Source organism: Manis javanica, chromosome 9, assembly GCF_040802235.1.
Source record: "Manis javanica isolate MJ-LG chromosome 9, MJ_LKY, whole genome shotgun sequence".
Classification (NCBI taxonomy): Eukaryota; Metazoa; Chordata; class Mammalia; order Pholidota; family Manidae; genus Manis; species Manis javanica.
The window spans coordinates 114293295-114307700 of NC_133164.1; the positions used below are offsets into that span (position 1 = coordinate 114293295).

The 14406-nt window shown below is 42.5% G+C and overlaps 1 protein-coding gene across 2 annotated transcripts in view; it reads left to right on the plus strand.

Moving 5' to 3' along the window:
- The first annotated feature begins 3139 nt into the window (after window positions 1-3139).
- SERPINB7 (serpin family B member 7) overlaps window positions 3140-14406 on the plus strand; it is a 40364-nt gene continuing 29097 nt past the window's right edge. Inside the window, exon 1 of one of the 2 annotated variants that reach the window (XM_017642567.3) lies at window positions 3140-3257. Coding sequence is in view for 1 of the 2 variants with exons in the window: in XM_017642566.3 (XP_017498055.2) it covers window positions 10008-10022 (15 nt within the window). In the remaining variant the exon portion in view is untranslated. Of the gene's footprint in view, window positions 3258-9875; window positions 10023-14406 lie in introns of those variants that run through there. The other variant, XM_017642566.3, reaches the window with a different exon arrangement.

Here is a 14406-nt window from a genome sequence, read left to right on the forward strand (position 1 = left end):
TCTCTTAAAAGTGTTTCTTTGATGACCAGAAAGTTCTGAGTTTTAATGAAGTTAATTTATCGATCTTTTTCTTTATAGCTAATGCTTCCAGTGTCTATTCAAGAAATTTTTGTCTAAACCAAGTTAATGAAGATATTCTCCTTTGTTTTCTTCTAGAAGTTTTAGTGTTTAATTGCTTTCCTTAAGACCTGTAATCCATCTGGAATTTACTTTTGTGAATGCTGTGAAGGATAGGTTGAACTTCATTTTTCCAAAATAGTGTGAATATCCAGTTGTTTCTGAACCGTTTGTTAAAAAGACTCCTTCCCTCCTCTTCCCCCACCTAATGGTGTCTTTGTTTTACATCAAGGTTGATCAGTTGGTCTGTCTGGCTTCTCCATTCTGTTCTATTGGCCTGTTTGTTGATGCTGCACTGGTATTCTCTCAATTACTGTAGCTTTATAGTTTTGGCATTTGCTAAAGAACCATGTTTTTATACCTCACTATTATCTTCTTGACCCTCTTTATTTTTATATAAATTTAAAAATTAGCCTCAATTTACAAATACATACACATAAAAATTTCTGGATTGTGGTTGAAATAGCAAAAAATATTCATGAAACAATTCTGGGGAAATGACACCCTTACAAAATACTCAGTTTTCTAATCCATAAGTATAATATATCCTGCCATTCAAGCTTTCTTCCATCTCTCTCAATGCTATTCTTTAGTCTTCTGTGAGGAGGCCTTCCTTGGACATACTTGATTTTTGGATCCCTTTATAAATGTCACTGCACTAATTCAGCAGTGCAGATGTCAGAACAGAAGATGAGATTCAGACTTGTGGACAAGCTTGGTAGGGAGAACTAATTTTTGTGCAGTCACGTCTCTATTTTGATTTATGCATTTTACTTTTGTCTTACGGGGGTGAAGGTTTTCCAGAGCTTTGAGGTAGTTGCAGGATCTTCTATGGTCAGGCATCTTGTCTATTTTTGGCTAGAATAACCCTGTTTTATTCTCCAATTTATAACAAAGCCACTTTGGCAATTCACTGTCCTGAAGCTTTATTGATGCTGTGTATCTGGTATAACTTCTGGAAGTCCTGTTTTCAAGACCACTTTTGTCAGGCAACTACACACCCTAAAGGCCTGTCGTGTCACCTCAGGAAGCCTCCCTTTCAGGGCTTTCTGCCTTTGTATCCATCTGCATTTCTGGGTCCCACTGTCACTCTGCCCTCGAATGCCACCTGTCTGCAGTTACAAAAGAGAATCCATATGAAGCCATTCCTGGTTGGTCTTGCCACCTCCTCATCCTCCCACCATTCCTGTCCTGTATCATCACGTCCAGGAGGGGAGGGCAGGGCCTCTGTCATTTATGCTCTCTTGTGGTCACTGCGGTGATGGCGATTTGCAAGTGAACTCAAGATATCTTCCGTTGACCTTTCTGGTACTTAGACATAACTCTCTACCCTATCATCAGTGATGTAGTTTTTCTCATTAAATTTTCAAGTGTCATTTAACATTATACTGGGGATGGGACGAGGGTGTTAGGGATTAAATTTGTGTTTTCAGACCTCATCTTTCCCCACAGCTTTAAAGCTGTTTTAGTAGTCAGTGCATTAAGATACAGTGAGCCACATCTTCAAAAGGTCTTCTACCTACATGTGACGTTGAACTCCCTATGGAGGAACCTCTTCTCCCAGATTAGAGGGGTGTCCAAGTACAAGTTTCTGTGGGGAAGTGATGCTGGTAGACTGATTCAGATTAAGACATAATCTGGTAGGGCTTTCCATTTCCATACAGTTCATGGTGCCCTGCAAAAATGAAGAGTATTTTTCCAAAAGATAATTTGGAAAATGTCCAGTGAAGGATGACTATGATTATGGCCAACCAAAAATACTACTCGGAACACAATTAATTTTCAACTGGTTATCAGGTTATTTTAAATTCAAAGGGGATTTTAAAGCAGCATAGCTTGCTTTCTGTGATCAGGAAAAGATCTTGTGGGAGTGACTTAGGGTGACAATATAAGATTATTTAAGAAGGGGGTTAATAAAATTCAGTAAAATATATGATGAAAGCATATTGTCAAGAAAGGAAGAAATCAACACGGGCTCATGATTATATGGAAGATGATGGAAATGGGGAGACCTAAGGTGGGCCTTGAGTAACAGGTAGTAAATAGACAGAAGAATATTGTAGCTAGAATTCTTGAATGTCCTGGATCTTCCAGGACTGTCTTTATTATAATAATAATAAATGCATTTATTGAAGGCCCACTGTCTACTAACTACTTTATATATGTTACCTGTAAGCCTCTCAACCATAAATTTATTAAAATTCTTTCCATTTTTCAAATTAGTAAAGCGAGGTGTAGGCAAAATGGCTTGCAGGAGGTCCCAGGGGTGCAAGGAGAGGAGCTGGCATTTCCCACCACACCACACCTTCTGTATTCTGTCACCAGAAGTGCCCTTCCCAGCAGATGTATCCTGATGCTTGGCTCAGAATGTATGGTCTCTGCTGGGTGTGTGTGTTGTCAGTGTTTCTCCGGGGTTGCATATTGCCATTTGCTATTGGAAAAATCATCCCAGCATTGCAAGATTACCATGAGATCTGGGACTTGAGTCACCTCATCTTTCAGGGACACCATTGGAACTCTGCATAATGACTGCCCCGGGAATGGATAAAATGCAGAGATTTGACCTCAGTCCTGGGTGGAGGACAGGGTTGTCTAAGTTCTGTACCCGGAGGTCGGCCCCTCTTGGCCTGGTTCAGCCTCACGGTTATTCCCGCCTTGTGTTCTGCTCTGCTGACTGTGATCCCTGACCCTTGCACTACAGCCTGCCCCACATCCGGGTACACACAGTTGAGATGGGAATGTGAAGGCAGAGGCTTTAGAATGTTTTGCCTCTGGAGTTTGTTGGGCCTACTTCCTCATGATTAAATAGTAGGATAAGTTAACAGGCACCATGGCACTGCTCTTTGCTTTCTGCTGAGCAGGCAGCTGCCACGGGCCATCCTGCACTGCACAGGGAAGCCCACTTGGTGCCCCGCCTTGATTTTCCTCTTGGTGCAGGCTGGGAGAGGGGCGGGACTTCTCATGCCCTGCTGTTCCTGCTGTTCCAGCTGTCGCCATCCTGTCTTGGGGGTTGAGCCAATGGGGAGGCTGGGGCATTTTCCCTGAGCCGTGGTAGGGGTGAGGTGGGAGGAGTCTTAGGAAGGAAGAGGCAGGAGCAGCTGGTGCCCAGCAGTGAGGCTGCAGGACTGCAGTGGGCGGAGGTAAGTGGCATTCTCATGCATGCTGGGTTACTGTAGGCTCCTCAGTGTTCCCAGACTCCCTAGCGTTGGGGGGCAGCCCCTGAAGCCTGAGGGCTGACTGGGGGAGCTCTCACCAGCCTTCAGAGGAACACTGGGCTCCTGATGGTCAGACGCCCCTTGCTCAGTAAAACCACAGCCTGCTGCACTTCCCTGAAGGAGTCATAAGCTCCCCCAGCCAATCTCTATTCTCTACAGCTTGGGGCAGAATGATTTTGAGGTCAGAAGGACAGTGGATGGCAGCATCTATCATTGGCCAACACATTGGATATAGGAAAATCAGCTTTGTTCTTTATGCAAAAAATGCCTTCCAACTGCTGAGCAAATCCTGAAGCCTGTAAAAGATAACTTACACACTGGGTGTATTTAATGCATGTCTGGGCTTTCTACCCTGGGTGTCACAGCAACACTGAGTGAAATGAATGGATATTTACATGCTAGTCTTTTCTGTCTTCTTCTTCTTCTTCTTCTTTTTTTTTTTTTTTACTGAAAATGATCTAAAACCTTGCTTACAAGTTACACGTGAACTCCCCACTTGACAACAAAAGCTACGGACTATAGGATAATGATGATGATTCCCCCAAAAGTCTGTTAGGTGGTAGACAGTCCCTACTGATTACATTTCCATTGTTAACAATTATATTTGGCAACTTTAGCAATAATAGCAAGAGGCTTGCATTTGTTGTCGTAGTTGTTTTTAGTAACAATAAGATACTTTTGAATACTTGAAAAACTTACTCAGAATCAAAGGTTCTCCCAAAAATCCAGAAATGGGTACAGCAAAGCTTTAGAATATCTCTGTGCTGTAATTGACTTCTAGAAGAATATCTGAGAGCCTGGGCATCTCTGCTAGTATTTTTGCATTCTATAAAAACAAACAAAAAAGTGGGCTTCTTAAGGGGACTCTCCTTTGAGGAATGGCGCAGAGGAGGTGAAGGAGAAGGACTGTCTGTATGTGTGAGACCCTAACATCTGTGGTGGTTAGAACAGAAATGGTAACAACAGGAAAACTCGCGTTTAATCACAGTTGTGTCTGGAAGATCCTGATCAATGCTAACACGTTCGCAGAAGAGTTTACATTTACACTGAAACAAATCACTCTGATTCCTCGAAAGGGATTAAGTAAAACTATTCTGGAAGTTTTGTTAAAAAAAAAAAGGTAAAAACTCTCCCATTTGTCTGAAAAGTGCCTTAGAGGTCAATACAGGGTGGACTGCAAATCTCATTTGCACACCAGGGAAGTGTGTTGTTCTGTTCTTGTTTAACGAGTGAAGACGGGTTTGGTACAACGTCTTCGTGAACTAACGAGATTACGTTTTTCTGTCTGAACTTGGTTGTCTAGCCACAGGTAATGCTGACCAGAAAACCAGAAAAGAGATAAAAGCTGCACGGGCCACTCTGCAGGCACAGGCCCTGTGGTCTTAGAATGGTCCCCGGAGGAGCAAAGGCCGGAGTCTGGGGTAACAGCGGTCGTCAGGGTGTCCAGGGAGAGGTGGGGCCAGGCGGACGCAGCTGGGCCCCGCACGGCGGCTCCCTTCCAGACGCCTGCCCTACATGGCAGCTTCTGTCAGTCCCCTGCCGCTGAGCCCCTCTCCAGCCAGGCAACCTCATGGGCTTCTCTCCTACTGCCAAAGGGGTCTGAGCACCACGTCCCCTCCAAAGACTTCGGTAGCCCCGCCACCCCCACTGAAGCTCTTCCCCAGTATCTCCAGCTACCCCAGCACTCACACTCCAGTCTAATTTTCAAATTTCCTTTCAGATCACGGACTACTGGAGGGCAGGGGAAATCCCTTTAATAATACCCCAGTGCCCCCAGTGTGTGAACGGAGGTGTTGAATCGAGGTGGCATTTCCGGCCAGTTAGAGGGTTTCCCTATTTTTTTTCCTCCCTGTGAAATGATGAGAAACATTCTTTCCTTCTGTGCTTCTTTTCTTTTCGCTTCCCTCTTGTTTTCATCCCCTCCCTTGGGAGAAGTCATGAGCAATGTTGGGGTTGTAGGAAGCATAAATAGGAATGAAAATGAAGGATAATGTGAGGACGATCCCAGTTCCTTCCTACCAGTCATCTTGGTGTGTAATCAGCCTGTTTTGATGGCAGGTGCTGGAGGGTGTGGGTTGGCTGAGCAGGATTCACTTGTAAGAGCATCAGTTTAAAGGGTGAGTCAGTGAGGCAAGCTATGCTGAACACATCTGCATTTTGAAGAACTTTTAAAAATCCGTATTCATCTATCAGTAAGAATTGCATCACTTTGTAAATGAAATGTATGAAGTTCTCTATACGAGGTCATTCCAATAGTTTATCCGTATGTAATTTTCTACTACCAGTGGTGGAAACAAATGGCAATGATATTTATTGAGATAAATGTTGGGGATTTACATATGAACATTTGATGGTTGAAAGTGGAAGAATGCTTTTCCTCCATGCACTTGGATGTTTTATAACGAGAACGTGCCGTCAGGCATACAAAGTATGACCAGAGACATTTTCACACATGTTGCTACCTGTCTCAGTCTCAAATCATCACCTTTTCTGTGTCCCAGGCCACAGAATCATTACACTGTGTGGGTGTGTGAAATGTTTCAGCCAACTGGAAGGGGTTGCATTTTCCTGTGTATCAGACAGTGACTGGCCCTTTTTGTCCTTGGGACATGGAGCACAGATTTATGAGTGGTTAGTTCCCCACTTCCCCACCAGGGCCCACAGGGGTCCAGTGACCAGGCTGTGGTGTGACAGTAGGTTACGATAGCCATGCAGCTCTTCATTATGACATACTAGGCCTGGATCTGCAGCTGAAATCTGGGTGGAGGACAAGCAGTATTGTTTCAGGAGCTGGTGAGGGAGGTTCTGTAAAATTAGAAAGCATTAATAATCTAGGGCAGTAACCTGGCACTGTGGCTTCCTCCCAGACTCCTGTGTTATATTTTAGATTTTGTCAGTCATTTTCAGAGACCTCGGTGGATGTGTGTGTGTGTGTGTGTGTGTGAGTGTGTAAATGGCAAAACTTACAAGGACTCTCATGTCTTTGTAGTTGGCATTATAGTGATTTAAGGGCCTTCTTTTTCCCAAATTCTACTTCATATTAGTCATCATCACCATTTTGAAAGGTTCAGTTCAATGTTAGAATTAGTAACAAGAGTTTCATGTCCCTTGTCTAGGAAATTTAGGAAGCTGCAAAACACTGGACTGTAACCTGCAGTTTGAAAACCAAAGCTGTGCATACATGAATGTTACTGACCCTTGCCTACAAAAACTGACAGTGGGGAAACAGCATCTATTTCCCTCCTCACAGAAGCCTGACACAGGGCCTGGCTGACAGCACCCAGGCCTCCCTGGACATAAACACGTTTTTTTTCTTCCACAACTGAGAAGAATATTTTAAAATCCTGATTTTCTCTTTATTTCATTACCTAGCTTTTCTCTGCCTTCCTTTTTTCCCCCTATTCTGTCTTTTCTCCTTTCTGCCTTTGACCACTAGCTCCTGAGGCCATGTTCTCTACTGCCCTGACCCCTTCCAAGCGTGGCTGGGGCTCCCTGGCCGCCCCTCTGGGCCTGATCTCCAGCTTACCTTACAGGTCTAGGTTTCTCTGACAAGTTTTTCCTGCTCCCTCTAATAGTGAACTCCATTTCCTGGTTGGTCAAACAGCACCTCCCTGTGGCCCATCACGTTGCCTTGTAAGAGCTCACAAACTGTCTCCCTGTCCAGACCTTGAGCCCATGGAAGGCCTGGACTGAGTCTTGCGAACTTATCACAGTATCCCTACAGTGTGGTGCAAGGCCTGGCACCTAGTAGGCCCTACATGAATCAAGGAGTGGATGAATGAAACTACCAATGGGAGGGGGAAAAGCCACGAGATGAACAATCTGAATGGACAACTTTATGACACGAGGCTCTCTTAATGTTCCTCCTTGGCTTTGTGCATGGTGTCAAAATGCCCATGGAATTTCCCTCTGAAATATGAATGTCTCTCTGTGGTTTTCTTCTCTCATCTCTGGTGATACAGTCTTTGCATTCTGACTCAGATCATACCTGCCCAAGACATCCCACTCTGACTGAGCCTGACTCACAGATTGTTATGTGCATTGACATGTGTATTGGGGGTTGGGAGACACAGCAGCCTCCTAGACATACTTTTGGGCTGGAAGGAAATGGGAACGGATGATATATATTAAGGATCCTGGCTTCAGGCCCATTTGTGAGAAGCTGCATGTGCCAAGGAACGGATTTGCATTTGCATTTCCCTGGCATGGTTTTGAGTGGTGCCTCGTGGCTGTCTCAGCCCGTCTGTTGGGAGCTGGCACATGCGAGCAGGTGATTAGCCTCGCTCCCTAGTAGGTCAAATATCAAAGAGGAGCTATTTTGCCTTGTAATGGCATTTTCATTTCCAATATATTATATTGATTAAATTAGATTAATCTTGCATCTGTGGAATAGAATTCACTTAATCAATATTCAGTTACAATGTAATAGGGTTGAGGGATTTCAGCTAATTCAGCGTGGGACAAGCCACATCTCAGAATACTCACCAACAAAAGGAGATCGGTTAGTCCCCTCTATTTCTGTAATTTCATTTATTGAAGATATTTGTAATGTCTCCTCTGCATCCTACGAGGTTGTTGTAGTGATACAACAGACACAGACAGTCAGCAAATACACAGATACACAGTTATGGGCTCTTCCAAATGCCAAAAGGGAGGTCTCTGAGTGCAGGAGGGACGTCCTCATTTAGATTAGGTTTTGAGGAAGATTCTTTGCAGCAGTGACATTTATGCCGTGTTTCCTGTTTTCATTCCTCATGGTGGAAATCTGTAAGAAATCTTTGAGGAGGAAAAAAATGGACTCTTTAAAATAATTAAAATATCAGATCGTGGTGGCAGATTTTGAGGTGAGAGGTTGGAGATGCCTGTGAGAGGTCAGATAGGCATTGGGAGGTAGGGATTAGAGCGGTCAGGTCTGGGGACACAGGTGGGCATCATCAGTGGTGGGGAGCCTTGGACGTGATGGGGGAGGGCGACATCTCCTGAAGGCTGGCGAGAGAAGAGGCATATTTAGAGCACAAAGCCAATGGGAGGAGCCCACAGAGGAGACGGAGAGGGTGTGGCACAGGCTCCCCGAAGAAACTGTCCAGGGCAGTGACACGTGCTGGGGACTTACAGGGAAGACCCGAGTTTTGTGGATACATTTGACCCTCACTTGTCCTGCGATTTTAAGTATTTGCTCTCTACAACCACATGCTATGAACACTATTACTTTTAGAGATAGGTATGTAAAATAAGGGCTTTATTAATCTTTGACTTTCTATGTATAACTATTAAGGGGGAGATAGTCATTTAATACAGTGACATATTTCACTACTCAGCAATACATTCTAGATTGATTTTTATTTTTTGATCATCACATATTTGATTATAAAACAAGAGGTCTGTAACAACAGAGCATTTTAAACATTGATTTACTCTCATGCCTATAATATAAGCAGACAATTGTGAATTAAGAGGTTGATAAACTTTGTTTGAGGTTAGGTCATATCCTTATATTTAGATGACATCAGGAAGAAAGTGGGGTGCGTCCTGCTACCTTCTTCTAGTGTTAAATATCACTTCGTGATTTGGGCAGATTGTGCTTAGTTACAGTATTTATTTGTGGAAGGGAATAGAAGGATGGATGAAAACCCTGCTCTAGAAAGAGACTGAGGACTCTAATATCAGACCTCTACTTCTCATTATCAAAATGCTGACATAGTTTTTTGAATTGCTACAAGGGGTTATTGATAATTTCATGTCTTATCCATGCAGCTTTGTGCTTCAGACTTCCTTGCTATTAATTTTTTGAACAAGCATAAATGACATGTTAACTAATGGGAACAATTAAGACATTTTTCAAAAAGTAATTTGGTCATGAGGATAAACTGTTTCTGTTATTATTACTTAAATATTTGAACATTTTCAACCTAAAGTGACCTTATGTTTGAGCTGGTCTACTTTTTAATATTTTAGAAATCGGTAAATAATGCACTTGAAATTTATTAGCAAGTCTAAAAATAAGCTTGTTTTATTTTGAAATAATCATGGTGAAGTCACAGCCAGAAGCTAAATTTGGTAATGTTCAAATTTATCAAATTCTTGACCTAATGAGTGATTATTAGTCCAAAATTTAAGTGGTTGATGTTAGGGTGTTACGGGACTATGTAGCATTTATGATGAGTACTTTAAATAATAGAAAGTCAGAGATGGAGGTTAGAGGGCTAAGGAGCCATAATCTCAGTGAGTTGTAACTATCAGTGATGTCTCTGATTTGGGTTCAGTGAGGCAGAAATCATGGCCATTGGCAAAGAATACTTTAGCTACTTTCCTTTGCTAAAGATCATGTCCCTTGGAACATGTAAGTTATCCCACTAAATTAAAGACTGGTTTTTTAGTGACTTCAATCCTACCATCTTACCATGCCACACTTTGAGAATTCCATGACTTGGGAACATAATTCTAGGCCAAGGAGCTCAGGAAAGAACAAGTTTGACTTGTGTTTCTAAGTGGGTCACTAAAAAGAATTGCGTTACAATACAATTACAGTTGTGTAGCATTTCCCAAGTTATGAAAACAGAAACTCTGCATACCATTTATGTGACATGAACTAAGTGGAAGGCAGGCCCTGGAGTGAAACTTACCCAGTCTGCAAGGTAAAAGAAAAGAATTCTCCCAGGACCTGGACCCTTATGAATGATGGCTGATCTGGTATGTGTGGATGATTCTTTTTTCCCAATCACTTATAGACTCGATTCCTAATATCTGGAGTAGAATAATGTGAAGGCAGACAAGATTTGATTAGCTGATCTGAGAGGATGCAGCCTCTGTTCTTCTGTAGCTCATACCACAATTACTCTGTAGTTGGAGGTTTCAAAGCCAAATTTGTTTTCCACCTGATTCAGATTTAAATGAACGCTGAGTGTTTGAATGATTCGGCCCTTTCTTGAAGGAAGTCAGGTGTCTGTTTGAATTCTGGCTGCCCCTATCCATCTCTCCATCGCATGTACGCTGTTTCCTGCTCACGCTGCTGAGAGATGTTCTCCGTACTGTCCTCTAGGAGTGGCGGTATCAGAGGACCAAGTAACATGTGACTCAGTATATTTTTCAAATCACAAAAATTATTTCCACTATACTCTGTAGTGGTATGTTTTGCTTGCAAAGTAAACCTAAGATTCTTAGGGAAAAATTAAATGAATGAAAATAGTCCAGCATGTTTTAAAAACAACAACTTTAAGGGACTTAATCAAAACTGGAATATACTTTCATTGAACAGTTTTAACTGGCAAAAAAATAAGTGGATAGAAGCATGGCACAGAATGTAATTCAGAAATAAACTGTTACATTGTTAAAATTGAGCTTGTGAGGAATGGGAATCACACCTATTTGAAGGAAAGAGAGTTTAAAGAAATAGTAGTAGGATAATTGATTATTATTATTGTTAAATACATGGACCATCACTGCATACCAAAAAAATTTGAGAAGGGAAAACAAAGCAAAACGAACTAGCAGAGTTGGAACAGGGGTGAGCCCAGGACCTCATGCACAAGCTGAAGGAACCTTGGGTGTCCTGCCTCTGCGTGATCCTCCTCCAGCTCTCTAGCTGGGGGGAAGACGGCTGTGAGCTCTTTGCTGGTTCCTGTCTTCTTCATTTTGCCTCTTTCAGGGTGGTGATAGCTGACAGGACTCCACCTCAGGGACTGTGCTCTCGGTGCAGATGGGAAGGAGTTGGGCTCTATTGTCTTTGTCCGCAGTTGCCACAGTGCTTAGAGGTGTGACACTGCTTCTGGTGTTTGTGTGGAGTAAGTAGGGTGGGGAGAGTCATCATGATTTCACCCCTGTGTCCCTGCAGCAACCAGGCCAGCAGGCAGGTGGGGGTGTTGCTCCTCTCATGACACCTGCCTGGAACAGGGAGGGTAGAGTAAAAGGGCTCTCCTCTGCCTAGACCGCTGGCTGGAGACGACAGGCTTCCTGGGAGACTTTTTCCTGCCCCCCCCCCCCCCCCGTTAGTAGATCCCGGGAGTGAGCCCAGGCTGGGACGCACAGGAGGCATCCCCAGCCAGTGTAAGGAATCCCAGCTGTTCCTTGAGTCCTGATGCCTGGTCATCCTTCCTTCTGTGTTTCATCGTTGCATCTTCTCATGGCTCCTTTAGGACTTTTGTCCAGGGGTTTTTGTTGCATTTAGGAAAAATAGGTTGGAGTGTGTTTTTTTTCTATCTTGACTAGAACTGGAAACTGTCATTTTAAAATGATTTTGAAATTTCAGTTTGTTTTCCCTTTCACCCAGGAGTTAACAGAAGGGTTTTTAGTATCCACGTGGAAAGCTCTTTTGGTGCTGAGCTTTTGTTACTAAACTAGTTTCGTTGCAAGGTGATCAGAAGGTGTTTTTTGTAATATTCTCCTTATTGAAGTTATTGATGCTTTCATTGTGACCTAATATGTGACTGATTTCTATGAATAAGTCAGGGGCCTTTGGGAGATGAATAAATTCTCTGTTATCAGAATATAGTGTCTAATATATACCCATGAAATTTACCCTTCATGACTGTATCTATGTTGCTTAAATCTTTTATCATCTTACCTTATTTTCTTTTCATTTTGCACACACACACACACCCCACAGAATTTTACTCACTTTGACCAGAACAAAGGGGAGTGACAGTCTCAGGAAATGTAGTCAGAGCATGGGAGAAAAGATGAACTTCCAAAAGATGTGCACGCACTTTGGCTGATGGGGAAGAGCGGGTGGGTCTCATGTCATAGGTGTTCCATGAATGGGGATAATGTGAATTTGAGCAATCACCGAAAACATGCATGGAAAGTGGCACTTAACTGTGGCAAAGAAACAGCATTTGCGGTAAAGGGAAGGATATTTAGTTGTTGCTGTGAGTACAAGTTAGGGAATGGGAAGAGATATCTAAAAAGGATGTAGGAGGCACTTTTTATGTGGCAGGCTTTGTGCAATCCTTGCAATGGTCTCTTTAAGGAAGCCTAAATAAATGGATGGGGTATGTGTTTTCACTGAATGTGACTTCTTGCACAGAGTGGATCTGGTGGTCCCAGTTTTTGTCTCAGTTTTGTTTTATATTTCATCCATAATTAATATAATTTTAAATGAAATGACCATAATACAAGAAGTTTTTAATACCTCCCTTATTTTGGTAGACTTGCCATTAATTTATAGTTTGTTAATTTGTTCTCACGTGCTCTCAATACACTGCACACAGTCTTTCTCTTTGAAGACCAGAATCTCTATATACTACTGACAATTCCACTCATAAAAAAATGGCAACCCTCTGAGAATGTGCATGGTTTGGGGATGTATTACTCCAAGAATGGTAAGGAAACAACTTTGAGGGGAATTGGTTTACTTTTTTTTTGTTTTGAGATTCTATGGGACCTCTATGTCTCACAAGCCTTTGTGAGAACAGCCCTTATGGACTGCTGTATTTGAGGCAGAAATCTATTGTGGGCATATTCATGAACAGGTCAAGATGGCAGTGACATTGTCTTCTGATCTCTGACTGAGGATAAATGTAAGAGGGAGAAATGGGAAGTGCTGCAGAAGAGCCCAGAATGGTCAGGAGGAATTGCGGCTCAGGAAGGAAGAAAAGAATCTCAGGTATCCTGGGGGCTCCAGCTGCTTTTTATTTGAAAAAGCACATGCTTTCTGAGTCCTAGTTTTCTCATATTGTAAAATGGGATATTTAGACTTAAATGATCTCTAAAGTTTCATTTAGTTCATTGTATATCTGTTAATAAAGGAAGAATAGGATTTATGCTTACCCCCCAGGTCACTGAATTTACACTGAGATTTAAAAATTACACTGCAGGTAAAAGAATATAGCTTGCATATAGTTTTGAAACGCCTATCGAAAACCAGAACAATGGGTTTTTAAAGAATGAGAAAATAAAAGCTCCTAGAAAAACTCAATACAGGTTTCCTCTGCCATTCAAAAGTACAGTGTGCCTGTGAAACCTTTTCTAAGCCAAAATTATGTGAAGAAGCAATTACCATTCATCTATGTGGAAACGTTTTTGAGGCTCCCAGACCCCCAAAATAACTTCTCGTAGGCTTTCCTGATAGCTAAGGACACATCTTGCTAACAGACTCACAAAATAAATGCAGATAAATCACAGATGCTCACAGGCACAGTTCAAAGCTATGGGGCATGATGCTGAGGTGCTGGCACGGCTCTAGGGGCAGAGCCTGGGGGTCCACTCGGGCAGATCGGGGTGAACACTGCCTTCATGAGGTTCACAGCAAAACAAACGTGAACACCGGTTTCATTTTTCCCCTTCATAAAAGCAAAAGTCCTCTTCGGATTTCTTTTGGTTAGCATGAACAGGTACTAATGTAGATCTGTGCAAGTCAAGTGACAAAATGCGAACTTTCAAAAAGTGGTGTTATACACAGAGAAGACAAGTAGTGATTCTACAACATCTTACTATGCTGATGGACAGTGACTGTAATGGGGTTTGTGGGGGGGACTTGGGGTAGGGGAGAGCCTAGTAAACATAATGTTCTTCATGTAATCGTAGACTAATGATAACAACAATAACAAAAAAAGTGGTGTTATACCTGTACACTGTTTACACTTCTCTTTGTCACTGGAACCGATCAAAGCTAAAGCTTCCTTGAATCTGGAGATTTAAAAGATTCACTTTTCATGAAAGATAATGATGTCCAAGATGGGGTGAAAAATAATTCAGGAAATCAAATGAGCCCACGATTACATTTCTTCGGGAAGTTGAAATTCTGAGGTGAAATATGAGCTCGAATTTGCATCTTAAGAAATTTAAATTAAATTTTATTTGGGAAACCTCCCTATCTTGCGGTGTTCTTAAATATCACAGAACTGAAGGAGTTGGAATAGGACGGGTCATGAATAAGCAGTAGTGATGATGACTCAGCTCTCTGGGAACTCATCGTCCACCGCTCTGTTTTGTGAACACGACAGCGTGATGAAACGACACGGAACAAACAAGTGGGAACCAATCAGGCTTCCCTCCAGTTTTTGGAATTCTGATGGGGACAGACTGTAGGAAGTCCCAGTGACTCATTCAGATGTGTGAGGAGGATGCCATATCCAGG